A 16,329-nucleotide genomic window follows, 5' to 3' on the forward strand; every position below is an offset into this window, starting at 1 on the left:
GGGGGGGGGGGGGGGGGGGGGGGGGGGGGGGAGACAGTGTCAGATGGCGGATTTCATTATCATGAGATTTTGATGCCCCGGCCGGATAGAATGCCGCATCCACGGCCGTCGGTTCCGCGTTATTGAGAGCCGGGGGGGGGGGGGGGGCGGTCAATTTCCATTTTATTGCATACCGTTCCCTTGACCGGCAATTAGCTCTTTTAATTAACAGATTTTCGGCAGTCGCGGAAACGGCTGTTCGAATTCGTATGTATCCTCGATTCAATCTCGGATATATATATATCTCTTTCTCTCTCGTTCCACGCGAATTCCAAACATCTTTACAATCGCGTTGCGTGCGGCCGCGATTCCGGCTCGCGAATAACTTGCCCCGTTGAATTATTTCAAAGCATTTGTACAATTGTTCGGATTTGATCCGCCCGGCCGATGCCTCTACTGATGCGTGAGGAGCGTACGGTATTTTACAGTGTTCACTTCGCTCGCGCTTCTCTGCTGGAAAACACGATTTTCGAAACAACGGAGATTTTCTTTATAGCGTAAGCAACGGATCTTTTTTTGGCAGAAGAACAATTCTATGCGTCTATTAAAGTAAACATATGTGACGTATAATATATTCTCTGTGTTAAACAATTTAGTGAGTTGATAATAATATAATAGTATAAATTTTCAAACGTTTTAACTATTATTACAATTTGCACAAATGCATGAAACTCGCTGTCTCGTAATAAGAGATGATTTTATGCATATAATGCTGAAATTAATCAGGCGAAATACTAACTAGTGAAAACAAAAAAATTTAAGAATACGTTCTCCTTATTTATTAAAATTAATACAAGTAGAAATATATTTTTTATTTAACTTCCATCTCCCATAGTTAATTTAGAAAATTTGTAATTTTAAAAATTAAATTAAATAGTTCTCTATTAATTCTATTTTATTTAAAACCAGTATAAATTTTAACACGATAATTAATAATTGTTTGCTGTTTCGTTATGATAACTAATACTAGAATTATTTAAAATAGAAGGAGATGCGTTATTTGTACAATTTCTGATTAATTTATTTGTAGAAAGAGTATAATTTAAACTGCAGACCTTTTGCTTAGATCCGACACGAGATCTAATGGGCGTGGAAATCATACCAATGTCTGTGTTATAGGTTGCTCATGCGTTGTCTACAGCAGCTCGGACAGACCTCAAGGTGGCACATTTACATCCCCTTACTACCCCAAACGATATCCGTCGAACATCGATTGCCTGCTTTACACGTTCGTCGGCCAACCTGACGAAATCGTCGAGCTGTCATTTCATCACTTTCACATTCATCGTGCCCGTCCCGAGTAAGTGCTACCATCGAAATAAATTATAGTTGCTCGTACTAAAATCAACGGAATTACGTTCCCATAAAATCTATGTTGAACGATCGATAGTCTTAAAAATGATTTGAGTTAACCGATCGTCACAAGTTCTTTTTAAGCTATTATTTCAGACAATATTATTGAAGACAGCCTATTAATATGTTTACGGTAAATAAAGTGAATTCTCCTCAACGACATTTAAATCGTAGAATAATATTTTAATTTATATTTTATTTTATGTAGTTGTTTAATTTATACTTTAATTTACATTTATATTCTATTATATTTAATTTATATTTTACATCGTTAACATTAAATTATACTATTTCAAAAATAGCAATATCCGTCTCCTTAAATGGCTATCCAGAACTTTGTTAAACTCATCCGCACTCTATATAAAATTATTGCAACGTCCCGCACATTTAAAATTAACTGAAGCATACACGGAATAACAAAAATTATGTATCGACTTAACCATGCGACAACTACCCATAATGCCGCAGCGAAGATGAAACTCATATCCGATTAATTAACTGGGAGGACACCATAAGCAGCTTACAATGTTGCCATACATTCGCTACACCAAGTTGCGGTGAATATATCATAGAGACCAACTTGTAGCGCTCGCCCTGTAAAAAGATCGCCTCAAAGATGGTCGGCCGGAACTTGCATTATACATAGATCCGTGAAAGCGGCAGTTCGACCGAAATTTTGAATAAATCATTACGAACAAAAATAGTGGTGGATCCAGTTATATTATATAATATATTATAATATTTACCGCTTGAAATAATTCCTGCACTGTTTAAAAATTATATTATATTATAACATATTATAATATTATTTTTAAATAGTGCAAGAATTATTTCAAGCGTTCAATATTAAAATAAGACAAACATTCGAACAGAGAATATTACAAAAAGATATTTTATTTCAGCAGAGCCTCGATCATCCTTTCGATTCTCTTTTATCTGAAACTGTCGGCGCGCACAGCGCCGCGCATACAACATTGTTCGTCGCACTCCCCTGTGCTTTTGTTTTAATGAATGAAAATACTGGAGAGGTCGTCGCGGCAGGTTCTACATTCTCGAAATTTTTGGCCGCGTTTGTCCGGCTGTTTAATTGAATTCCCATGTTACGTTATGTGCTAATGGAATCCCTGGGTCAAGGTCTCATCGGGACACAGCCTGCAGCTAGCCGGACCTGCGGTAGGGGCGGCGTTAAAGGCACTGAGCCCAGGCTATGGGATTCAGGTGTATTCTAACGAAAAGAGAAAACTCGAATTACAGCGCAGAGATGATAGCATTTTAAGTTGATTTGTAAGTCTGTGTATTATACAGGGTGTCCCGGAAATCGTAGTACAGCTGGGCAGGGGGTGACTCTACATAAAAAAGAGAAGAAAATATTTTGGTATAACGTTTTTTCATCCGGTGCTCCGTTTTCGTGATAATCGATTTCAAAGATCGTTCAACTACGATTTCCGGGACACCCTGTATAGTAACTTTAGCATAGTAGCTTTTTGTATGACGTTGCATTTTGTATGACGTTCGCATTAATTGTATAGCTATGCTGGCTGTTCGACAAGTCAATAATGCAACATTTGCGTCAGTTTTCGGGTTGCGTTAATAATGTTGTTATTGAAACGCTTACGCGGATTTATGCGCACAAGTATTGATTAATTACGAACGCTCCGCTCGTTTGTTGGCGATTTTCGTTGGTTCGCGTTAGATAAAAATTACTATTTAAAAATTATATTTGGATTAAAGGTGTTCACAATTTAACTATTTTCTAGCGAATATAAACATTTCTTAGAGATCTTTTGTTGCTACATTTTCTCATTGTTAATTGTAGTCGCGTGACTACTAATTCACATCAGGAAATTATCAGGTTAATACTTACACGAATAAAGGATTAACTTTTTAGTATAGTATCTAAGCGATTACTATATCGTTTTCTAAACAATTACAATGGTTTGCTAAAGAGTACACAATTTTCGAAACATCATTTGCCTTTAATAGCATGATTTTAATTTATAATAGCATATTAAATGAATGCGGTGTCGTAAAATTATTATTTCATATTTGAATACCACATGTGTATTATTATTATATAATACATTATTATAATAATACATTATTATTATAATACATATAATATTACGATATATATTTAGATTATGATTTATCATATACAGTCGTGCAACTTCCGCATTAACTTTCTATGAAAAATTATTAAATATATGGTTTCAAAAGCGACACCCGATGATGTATCAACGTTCTTTGACTAATTTAAAGTTACTTAACTTAAATTTACTTAACTAACCCTAGGATGTTCAATGTTTTATTAGGTTCGAGTTCCATTTAAGGGATGGTCATTTTGTATCCATATAAGAACTGCTACAAATATTATTTAGCCTCTTTAAAATACATTTATTTACACAATACTGTACAATATTTAGCTGTCTGAAATTTCGATCCGATATTTAGTTACCTGAAAGAATAAGATACAAAAATTAACAAAAAGACGTTGTCAGAATAAAAATAAGTATGTGGACATTTTCGAGCCTTTTTTAATCACGTTAATCAGAAGATAACTCGCGCGAAGGGATTAAGCCCGGCGACACTATAAAAAACGAACAAGATCATAGGGCCATCCGCAAGTGCTCACCAGAGATAAGACATAAGGGAACACTACATCCGGTCAGCCCGACAATGCGACGCAACAGCGGCGACAAATTGTGACGTCACGGTGGCTGCAGGCCACCGAGTTATCTCGGGCGACACTGTCTAGTCTTATTAACATATTTATTCACTCGCGTTCGAAGTTACGAGACGCCCGAAATACGCAAACATCCGCAGCCGGGGGTAATAAGCTTGCCAGGTAAAGGGGACGCCCGGCCGGGTTCTCAGCGGAGCAGCGGAGCCGGGTACTCCCAAACAGTTTCGAACGGCGTATGAAATATCCTGGCCGCAAAACCGTCGCTCCTCCCGCGTGGCGACCGCGCGCTGTCTCATGTTCCCGCATTTTTCTACGGGCGCAACACTTGGAAATTCAGCGTGTAACGACTATTCCGCGAAATTGAATTCCAGATGCGATTCGTCCCCAGACGGTGGGTGGCGGAAGAGCGGGTGGGGCGTAGGGGAGGGGAGGTGGGGTGCGCGTGTTACGAAAAGACTGCGGTGACTTTGGCCAGTTTTCGCCGGTGCGGCGGCCGTCGCGCGCCGCGGCGAGGGAGCAGGCCGGAAAACAAAGGGAACCCCAACCGGGGTAGCCAATTTGTAGCGGCGTTACTCGCCCCCTCCCCCCCCCTCCAACGCCGCATACATGTAAATCCGGCCCCCGGCAAACCGTTCCTTCGTCCCGTAATAAGGATTCACCGTTGACAGGGTTTAAAGAGGATTTCTGTTCCTCCGGGATGAACGCGAACATGTACTAGCCCTCCCCTCCCGGTACAGAAACCCGGTTTTATTCTTGTAATGTTGCGGTCGGCCGGCGTGCCAGGGATATGCCCCGCTTTGCGGTCTGCACGCCGCCGTGTCTTCGTCGCATGGCTACATTTTTCTTGCCGAATATCCAATTAATCTTTGTTGCCGACGGCAGCCGCGGAAGAAACGCGGATTTTCTGTTAAAAGGCGCGCGCGCGCGCGAGCGCGGCGCTGGACAGAGGATTAAGACGGAGAGAGAGAGAAATCGGTGAAATTCTCGGCTGCGAACTCGCGATCCGTCAGAAAACTGATGTACAGTCGATTGTATGGTATATTATGTGTTGTGGAGGTTATTTTGTGTTGGGTTAATTCTTGTAGTTGCACTTTTTACTTTTATAATGATTAGAACTTTTCGGATCGTAATAATTTCTTAGGGGAAAACGGAACTTATATTTACTGGTGACAAATAATATAAATAATGTAATGTTATTATATAATATAAAATATTTATAAGTATACCCACTTGATATCTATAGCCATTTTGGGAATTGTTAGAATTATTTGGAATAAGCATTTGTCCAAAATTACTCGAATAGATTCGTCTTAATCGACGTATAGTTTCTTACAATTATTTATTGTAAGAAATTATTGTGTCGATTTATTCTAGTAGAATATTTCCTTCTTGATTCGAACAAATTATTTGAATAGATAAAGTAAAAGTATTTTAACAATAATGTCAATAATTGTGGATTTTTTAATGATCCATACTTGTGTTGAAAATATGAAACCTGCAATATATAATTGTAATAAAGTATTAACATTTGTAACGAATTTCTCTACTCTATATAATTGCTATCGTAATTTCAAATAACCTTTAAATATATGAATTTACTTAAACTTTCACTACGTCATAAGAACAGTGAATTCATCTACTCTAAATAAAAGTACTGACTTTACTGTCGAATACAATTTTGAGTAAAATTATCGACCTCGGAGCAATATTAACAGATTTTCTCCTGACTATTAAAACTGAAAGAAGCTCCCCGACTATCAGTCTCAAAGACACGACTATGCTGTTTGAAGTAACATGTTAGTTTACCGGTGACGTTGCCATAGGGACGACGATTAAAGGGCCGACAATTAATAATCTTTGCCTTTTAAGAGACCGGGGTTACTCATCTTCGCCGATTCAAGAATTAATGCGCCCGCCGCTTTCCGCATCCTTTAATTTTAACATGTAATTGAAACTCGCTCCCTCAAATACGGATCGACGTTATAAATCTCAATCAGGATATCTGGGTACACGGAGTTTAAATTCCCGCAGCGAAGTTCGATTTACGACGGGCATCTGCGATTAATATTAATATCGCCGGGAAAAGAGAAGGAACACTTTTTTCCAAGAGGAAGATTATGGTCGTTTCATCGCCGTATCTGTTCAAGGACTTTAAATGAGTTGCCCGACCGATATCGAAAATTCGCCGCTCCGATTTTCCGACTTTATGTAGCAGTGCCGGCGACTACCACCACCGCTGCTAGTAGCAGATCGTTTAAAGTTGCTCCTCGGTTAGTTTAATTATAACTAACACCGGTCGAATTTAAATCAGATTCAAAGTCCATTTCATACGCAAATCTAGTCCGCTTCTGTACCAGCCGGCGAAGGTGTCTTAAGATACGACCAATTTCACAGAATTTGCGTGGATTCAGAAACTTACGCTTCGAAAGCTGAGTACAGAGACTCTTGCGTGTAAGCGCCACGATCGCCATATTGATTCAGGGATTAGCACGGACAAGTCCGACGAAATGCTCGGTTCACGAATTGTACAGCCGCGTTGGCGTTAATCTCTTTCATCGCGCAGAATGATCCCTTTCATTTTAGAATCTTTAATTGAACAGATTTATCCTTCTTCGAAATTTACTGCGATTTTTTATTGTGGATGACAAGGGTTGCGGATTTGACGCGTATAAGACAGAGACGAGTAAGCAAGACACGTAAAAGTAAAAGAGTTAAGATAATTTCAAAATACCGATTTAGTACAATTTTAAATAAAATAAAATAACAGACTTTTTTAAGAAATGTATAACTTTGTATATAACTATAATTAACCCTCTTAGTACCGAACAACGATATATCGTTGTTGGCTATTATTGACAAGATAGTTTTCTTAATATTTTTGTTAAACAAAAATTTCATTCCCTATTTCTTCTCCCTTTTTGAACTTGTTATTTATCAGGCTTTTCAAAATTCTTGCAATTTCTTTTCGAAACTTTATCAAACTTCGTCAAACGAGTTTTAAACATTTCGCTCAGATACAGAGTCTTTTGGTCGGTACTTAGAGGGTTAATATAGATATTAATTATAAATATCGCATACAACAAATTACAAATATTATATATAACGTCTAAAACCTTAATTAAATATATACAAATTTCAATCATTGTAAATTAGATGTAAAATAGAATAATTATATTCATATCCTGGCTCCGTTGTTGAAATTTCAATGAATAATAGAACCTAAAGCAAGATTTATATTAAACATGAAGCAATAACGAGGTTTAACATTCTTTCTTCAAATTGCATAACCTTACCATTTTACAAACAAGACTCGTAACTTCATTCAGATTTATAATTCCAATTTTCCGAGCTTCAACACGGCTTTATCGATTCGCATCAGCGCCGACGAGATAGCGGGCGTATCATTCACGGTTTTGCTTTCCTGTAATTGTATGGGTATTCGCAGAAAATATGGGGTCTTAGGTCCGGTCCTACCCCGAAATCATATCCCGGTAGCCTATAAATATTTACATTCATCGCGGAGGCCAATCGCTAAAGGACGCTGCGCGCCTCCCTCTATTCGGTGGGGAACTGCCTCATTTGAATTCCATACTGAAAACTCAGTTCCTTACTTCGCGTCTCTATGTATATATGTACCACGTGTATGTATATACACGTACGGTTTACTTCCCTGATATTCAGATACAATCACGAAAAGTTCGGGCTCCGAGGTCCGATACGTGTGGCGGCGTTACGCTTCCACAACCGCGACTTTCAATAATTCATTCGCCGATAACTTATTGACAATATCGCCGGCGTTGCCGAGAAGCTGTGTGTCATCTCTTTAAAACGAGGCGGGCCGCGTACCAGGTACTAATCGAAAATTTCGTCGGAAAATATCTCGAACATTTTATTCGCTTAGTCAATAGTGTTGTTGATAAATGGAAGTGAATACGTAAATTGCTTTTAGGAAAAGTAATCTGTTTTCTAAATCGATTTCTTGTTTCAACGTTTCGATATGTAAAGAAATCATTTTTCTTAGATTGAATATGCGTTCTAAATCAATTATTATTTCGATGTTATATTATATTTAATAATATTGTTGGGAATACTTGTAGATACTATGATATTTATAGTAAATTGTAAATTACGTTTTTAGTCTTGAAAGAATTTGTTATCCTTTGCTTGGAGGTTCGTTAAACCTTTTATTTTGCGATATTAATAAATATTTATTGGACGTTAGAGTTACATTTAATTTTTAATCTGTTTTGCACTAACCGTCGAAGTAATTACAAGATTTCTGTGGGGCAAGAGTACCGCGAAGATTGCGACAAGTAGCTCCGTTAACAATAAACGGCGGAAAGATTTGTATAGAAAGCAACCGTTTTGCTCCTTGAATGGCGAAACTTGTTAAGAAGAACGACAGAACTCGAGTTCATAAGGGGCACGCGATTTTTTCACTGTTTTTGCGATTAACCACTTCAACTGTAGCTTTACTTTAGCACTTTCCGTTCGCTCATTCATGCTCAAGGAAACTTCAAACTCTAATTAGAACGCGAAACGCTTGGGAAATTGTTTTTGTTCCTTCGGAACGATTTACGTATCATGAGTCCAATTTGCTTTCTTCGCCCGTTCTAACTGTACACATGCGTAAACAGGCAGAGTTAATTGTTCGCTGTTTCAATACCTACGAGATTTTCCCTTGCGATTTTCAAGTATTTCCAAGTTTTGCCATTTTTAAATTAACGACTTTGACAATCTCATATTTTGATATTTTATATGGTAGATAGTTTAATAATTTAAGCTATTTTATTTAAGATATTTTAATGTTTTAAGAATTTGATATTTTAATATTTTAAGAATTTTATATTTTAATATTTTAAGAATTTTATATTTTAATATTTGAAGGATGTGATATTTTTATATTTTGAGAATTAGATTTTTCAATAATTAAAGAATTCGATGTTTTATATTTCAGGCATTAGATATTGCAATAGTTTAAACATTAAATATTTTAATACTTTAAGCGGTAGATATTTAAAAATTTCAAATATTAGACATTTTAATAAATTGAGCATTAGATACCTTAATATTTTAAAGATTACATATAGATAATTCAGAATTGTTCTGTCTTAGATATTATTATGAATTTGATGCTATGTCTTTTCTATTAGCATTCTGCGCCTTCTCTAAATAGTTACAATAATATAATAATAATAATATACAATTCATTGCTACAGAGCTTAATCAAGAATCTAATGCAAACCAAATAAATAATAGAGTTCAACAAACACCCTCTGCACGATATATCACCCACCCATAAATTCCCACGAATTCGTGGAAACATTCGCTTCGTCCACGCGCGACCTTAAAAATCATAATTAAAAAAGTAAAAGTTCAATCGACTTACTAGAACTCCGGCCAAAACACACCGAACTAGGGGGTGAGGGGGGTTGATCTTCAAAACAGCAAAGAAGTCACGTCTGGACGATAAACCGGTGCCGGCGTTCCGCTAACAGAATAAACTTCGAGGTAGTTGCGGAAGAATTTTCGGCAAGCCCACTGTTCAGCATCTCCAGGCAGCCAGGTAACAAGGTCTCACGGAGCAAACCGGATCAGCGGATAAGAGGCATTCTGCTTTAGGTTGTCGAGCGAGCACCGCGGCTGATTGCTCGATATTTGTGCGGCGTGTTCCTCTGATAGTTGCTGGTGTAGTTGTTAGCGGCATGGCGGGATTGCGGACCGTGTGCGTCGGGAACGGAGACGAGACGCTCGTACACAAGGACGTCGCTGACGTACCGCGTCGCGCGGCGAACCCCCAAAACGCCAGCCCCTTTTCTGTCCCCCGAGCGGAGCCTGCTATTAATATTGCCACCTCGATTTAAAAGACGCGACGCTGCGAATGTGACGCGTCTTGCAAAATGAGGTTATGTTGTCTGTATTATTTTTGAGTTGTAGATATGTTTCTCATTGAGATTGAATTACTGTGTTCGTTCTTCTTGATTCTTTATAGAGATGGCTTGAAATATCGCGCTGATTAAGATTAGGGTTGTTGGGACAGGTACGCTGTTTTAGCACTGTATATACCGATCATTGAAGGTAACTAACGTTTGTTGCTTGATAAGATTTTTTGTCAATTTTATTATAATGTATAAGCTTGAATATTAATGATAGTATTAATGATTGAATAATAATGTAGAAATAAGAAATACAAAATCGGTCATTTTAATCGGCATACTGGATTTAGTATTACAAAAGTAATTATTATACAAATAAAAAATTAACCATTAACGTATTTCAGTTTTTAAAGTAAATAATCTATTTAGAATAACTTAATTCAGGAAAATAGTGTGCTTAAACTACTCGACGCGGTATAATTTATTTTGAAGATAATGAAACAATGAAAATAAAATAAATATTCTAATATTACGGACAAAAAATATTACCTCGACTATCCGAACATATAATTCTTTATTATCAAACACTGTCCATATACAACGCAGTTGATCGCATTATTTGTAGCTCTCTTCCGTGTCTTTCTTTCCGCGAATGAAAAACTAGGGTAAAAAATGAATTTTCAAGCTTCCCCGAGTGCAAAGTTTCTAAGTTCCATTCAAATTAAAACTTTTGCTTTCAAGAACCTCCCCTTCACCTATCTTCGCCGGGTCCCCCACCACGACAATGTTTTGTCTAAAAAGGTTTCCCGGTCCAACCCTCCGAAGCCCTCGTAACTCTTTCGATTCCAGTTGAAACCCCATTCTTAATTATTCTTTATGACCGGAAACCGTCCACATACACCATTGTTTATTGCATCGATCCATTGCCCTCTGGCATATCTTTCTTTCAACAAACGAGAGAGTTGAAAAATGAATTTTCAAATCTTCGCGAACAATTCTACAAGGGCACAGTTAAAAAGTTTCATTTAACCAGATAATTGTGGCGATCTCTAGGCTAACCAGCGTGCATTGCAATAATCAAGCGTTGACGAGGGAAGTTATGAATTCAGCACAAATTATTTATAATTTTCATTTGTTTGTTTCATTTTGTCTTGATATATGACATATATCAAAATTTACGAATATAATTCAGTTTTCGCCAGAATTACAATTTAAATATCAAATTGCAACCGAATTTAACGCATGACTGATATAATCGTCGTGACACAAAATTCTGCCGCATCTCCATGACGGATATAGTTGCTAAACACACTTAACTGGTTAACCCTTCCGCTACGGAACGCATTACTGAGTAGTTCACACTGAGGTACGGAATGATACGAAGTAGAAGTCGTTCCTTGTTCTCTAAATTTTACAATAATATTTATTATATTCAGTAACATCATTTTGCTTTCTAAAATATAAAAGTTTGTAATCATAATTTATTTTTTTAAATATTATAGTCAACTGTTTGTTGATTAACAAGAATATCTCATGTAAAATATGGAATAAAAGTATATATATGCTATTCGTATATAAATGGTCATTCCATACGCCCGTCGGTGTGAAAGGGTTAAATTGAAACTTTCGAGTACTTATAATCATCAAGACGTCTACCTCAGTTCCGCGCTCAAATCTGCTGAAACACGGATAACTCTTTCGACGCCAGTTGAAACCCCGAAACAATTATTATTGTAATAACAATAGTCCCGTTTCGGCTCGTTAGCGATCCCGCGCCAGTCCGTCATCGTGACGTTCTAACCGTGCTCCCAAACCATCAACCGCCCCTTCTATTTCCCGGACGTAAGCGGCGGTTAGCGTAGCCGCGCGCGGGCGGCCTCGCGCGGCGATTTAAGAGAGATATTATTTAGATAAGAGAATCTGCTCGCACGTATCCCGGCGGAGGAAGTTCCGGCGGGCCGGGCCGCACATTTCGAATGCATATCGCGGCGCATCCCGGTTGGTTTAGACCGCTCGGCCACGGGGGCGCAGGGTCAACGATGCGACACGGTGCCGAGGCGCGGCGGCAGTCGGTTAACCGTTCAGAAAGGAGAAACTTATGAGACGAAAACGAGGAACGTCCCACGCCGAATATAGCGACGACGGGGTTACCGTGGGGACCGGGTCAACTCTCCCCCCCCTCCCCACTCCCGAAGATTTTATTTTCCGCCCCGAATGCCGATGTCTCAATCGAATCCTCCCTTTTGTGAACTTGCGGTTTCGCTCCTCTCCTCGCGCTTTTTCCTCGCGTCGGCCTCTCCGGTCCCTTTATCGGCGGCCGGCCGGCTCCTATTTTCTTCCCTCGCCTGGGTTCCCGACCCGTCTCAAAATGTAATATCGCCGTTGCGTCGATTGTTCGACGAGCACAATGCGGGCCAGCCGGATAATTAACATGGGTCCGGAGCGGGGCGGACGCTCGCGCCCGCCGAATAATATTAATGATTCGCGCGATGGCTGTCCCAAAAACCGGCTGCCGCTTTTAATTACGATCGACGGCTAGGCTGCTCGATCGGCCGTACGATCGATCGAGCGATCGATCTTACGGTACGGCGGGGCTGCTCTCCCACGAGACCCGGGGGCCGCCTTCGGGATGACCGTGCGCGATACCGGCCGGCGATTACGTATGCAAATATGCGCGCTGGAATTTCTGCTGACAGGCATTATGCGTCGAAGTACGACGGGGGCCGTGTCTGCCCCGGGAACTTCCGACACGGCGGGACAGTCTGTCGGAAACGTGGGCAAACAATTGGGTAATGCGCGTTGCTTCCGAACGCGAGCGCGCGCGCGCGCGCGACGGCAACCACCGCGGGGCGGCGTGGCTCGCTTCGACTCGGAAATTTCTGTGGTCTCGGCAGGTTCCACGGCACTGACAACGCGAAAACCGATCGCCCTTCGGGAACACCCGGGCCACTGTTTACCGATTTCTGATGGCGCTTCTTCGCGCTCTGCCGTCCTTTCTACCCGCCCGTCCTCTTTTCTCGGACGATCGCGGGGTGGGCCGAGACACGGCTCTCGTTTTATTTGCCGCGGATTTCTCTTTACGTGGACACAGTTCCGGGGCGAAATTCGAAGCAAACTTCACGATTCTTGATATCCGCCGGGAGCTTCGAACTTCGTCGCTGGGGGGCACAGTTTAGCGAGTAAGTGCCTGTAATTGTCTCTCGGTTGCGTGGGGCTCCCGAGTATTGATTCCGTTTGGAGCTCGAAGAAAGGATAGTCTTTGTATTAGGAGTGGTTGTTGTGTCAGGTTGAGAACTCTTAGTTGACGTCGCTGCTGAATTATCTTTCTGGAAGAGTTGATTATTAAATTAGTGGATTGGCTTTGAATTATGTTTCAGGAAGAATAGAATTAATTAATATATTTTCTAGTTTTATTAGAGTTTGAAATTGGTTTGAATGTCGAGAAAGTAGTTCATGTCGAACAATTCAATATTTCGTCGATTAACTCTTTGCACTCGAATGGTGACTCTGAAGCACCACTAAAATTATTCTATTACGTTCTAAAATAATTTTTATAACCATAAAGTTTATTGCAAGAATCAGTTTCGTATGCATAGAAGTGCAATTTATTGCATAGAATAGAAATACTATGAGCCAGGAAAATTATTTCACATTTACAGTTAGAATGGCTTCTATGACAGATGGCTTTGCAGACAGTTTTCAAGGCACTTTAACATTGACAGTGCTGCCAATCGTCGTCAATATAGTTACTAGTTACCTCAGAGACCTCATCGTGTGAAAAATTTATCTCAAACTCTAAAAACTAAACTCAACTCTAACTCTTAAAATTAAATTAATTGTAACTCTTACATCTAAACTTAACGCTAAATTTATTAAAAAATAAATTGCTTGTCAGTAATCAATAACACTCGTTGTTTCTCGCAGCGAGAGAAACTGTGACATAACCTCGACATAACCTTAATATTCGACACGGTTATTTTATAAAACATAGATTATGCGATGAAATCAACAATATGTTAGCTCGTTTAGAAAATTATTTCGTTCATTCAAGAGAAGATCGAATACCGATGTTTTAATATTTCAAATAAAAAGCAGGAAAAATACATTTTGACATTTGTCCGATATCTGTGAAATTTTACGCTCGTAAAAAGACCTGCTCGTACCAGCAGAACACTGAATCAAATGCTTTTTCGACAGGCTTATAAAATAAAATTTTGTACGAAACAACGAAACAACTTTCCGTACGACTGGCAAGGAAGATCTCCGATAGACCATAGTCTACAGCCCATAACGCCAATAAAGCCGAAATCCAATAAAACCGCGCGGATCGAAGCCGCTGTTTGCAATATTGTTTTCATGCGCGACCGGATCGAATCTTTCTGAAATTCTCGGCGTGGTGGAGAGAGAGAGAGACAAGAGAGAGAGAAAGAGAGTTTGTGTGTATACCGAGCACGTGCCTGTCCTCGGGGTACTGTTCCTAGCACGGGAGATTCTATTTACAAATCCTCCGTCACCAGGAGCCATAAATCGTATCTGGTCCTAAGGACCAGGTCCAAACGCTTCGTATCCAATATTAAACTGGCCATGAAGATGGCCCTATTAATATGGTGTGCAGAGGCGCGGCGATCGTTTACACAGCGCTGTGTACTATAGTATAGTATTCTAAAGCTGAGAAAATCCCTCGGAGAAGAGGGGAAACTTCGCCTTTGGATACGACACGTCAATATTAAGCCGCCACTAGTAGGAGTTATGTGGATAGTGCAGACACTGTTCTAAGTTCCTGCGGAAGCCTAAGTCTACGGCGTAGTGTCCGTGATTCTAATTATCGATCGGCTTTGTTCATCGATAGAGTTATTCCATGATCGTTCGTTTAAGTGAATTTCGGTCGAAAGTATAGCTTGCCGGATAACGCGCGGCTTGATCGTCGATGTCTGAGATTGTTGTTTGATGTTTGAGTATGCATTTCATAGTAATGTAAAAATTGCTTAGTGACATTGTTTTCCGTGCTGTCAATTTTAAGTGTTTCAGAATATATTTTATTCGATTTAAATACGTTTAATGCACTATATATTTAATACATACTCATATTTTAATAATATAATATAAAAATATAAGACCATACTAACATAAAATATAAAATAAAATATTAACATAATAGATTTATATTTTCGTGTATATTTAATATATTTTATTCGACTCATATCTTGCCTAAAATATACACATGTGTTGAGGTTATGTTGACGGCTTCGTTTACGAGTTATTAACGAAAAATAATGACCAATGAGAGGCGAGATCAGTTGATGCAATTTGGCCGAGTGAATGTAACCCAGTTTTTCCTTAATAACTCTTAAACAAAGCCGCGGATTACATTTGCGCCAAGGAAAACGTTACTCCAAATAACCTCAAGAACCATTACACATTAAATGATAATAAAATATCACAACCCCTTATTTCCTGACTGCGAATGACTTCTAAAATCTTACCATTATTTTTTAGTATATTAAATGTTTCTTGAAAAGTGGATTTTATCAAATTTCATCGACTTTTCTGTAATAGGCAAGTGATTATAGCTCGATTTGTGACCTGCAAGGAATTTGTTAATACAGAAGACAATGGTTCTTGAAATGATATGTAGAGTAAGTGGTCAAATATTTTGGGACGATAGCCCAGGCACTCTAGATAGAAGAGATACAGTATGATCCCGAAATTGACGGGAAGCTAAAGCACATATGCTTTAGATATTGGGACCGACGAATAGAGTGTGTAGTCTAGGTGAGCGTAATACGAACTTCAATATTCTCGCGTTTCATTCCGAAGCATAGCATTCAGGGAGGGAGCACAGTAACTGGATCTATAATTTTTCTTATATTTCTCCTAAGATTCGAAGATGATTTGAGACTTGTGTCAAGGATAACAAGAAAATTCTTATTGGCAAAAGAGACTTTGAAATTCACCTTTAGCTTTTTGAAAAATATTATTTGAATCAATAAAGCAGATATTTTATAGCAGATAATTTTTCCTGGCAGATATTTTATTATTACTGAGCATTGCTGCTCGACAGAAATTCCGCCATCTTTCAACAACAGACAAAACATGTAACGCAAAATAACAAGCGCAGGAGAGTCGCATCCACGGTTGGCAATCGTAGCACTTCGTCATCATATTTCCCCTTAGATAGCCGACGCGCTTAGCTCGCTCGCAAATCAAACGGGTCCGGGATAAGGTAAATCTAAGGCCGGTGTTGTTGCGCCCAGGAAATCTGCAATTCATATTTTCCACAGGCTAAGATACGTTTTTTGCTCCTATCGTCGGAGAGAGCGAGAGGGAGAGAGAGAGAGAATCAAACGCGTTTAATCGATCGTCGAACGCGGAGCGGAC

At 39.2% G+C, this 16,329-nt stretch overlaps 1 protein-coding gene across 1 annotated transcript in view; it reads left to right on the plus strand.

The window, feature by feature from the left end:
- The window catches only part of Sol1 (CUB domain-containing protein Sol1), an 802,928-nt gene that overhangs the window by 181,598 nt on the left and 605,001 nt on the right, over positions 1-16,329 (plus strand). The window contains exon 3 of the mRNA XM_078176633.1: positions 1,159-1,339. Coding sequence (XP_078032759.1) covers positions 1,159-1,339 — 181 coding nt within the window. The remainder of the gene's footprint in view (positions 1-1,158; positions 1,340-16,329) is intronic.

The sequence above is a fragment of the Augochlora pura genome, chromosome 3, assembly GCF_028453695.1.
Source record: "Augochlora pura isolate Apur16 chromosome 3, APUR_v2.2.1, whole genome shotgun sequence".
NCBI lineage: Eukaryota > Metazoa > Arthropoda > Insecta > Hymenoptera > Halictidae > Augochlora > Augochlora pura.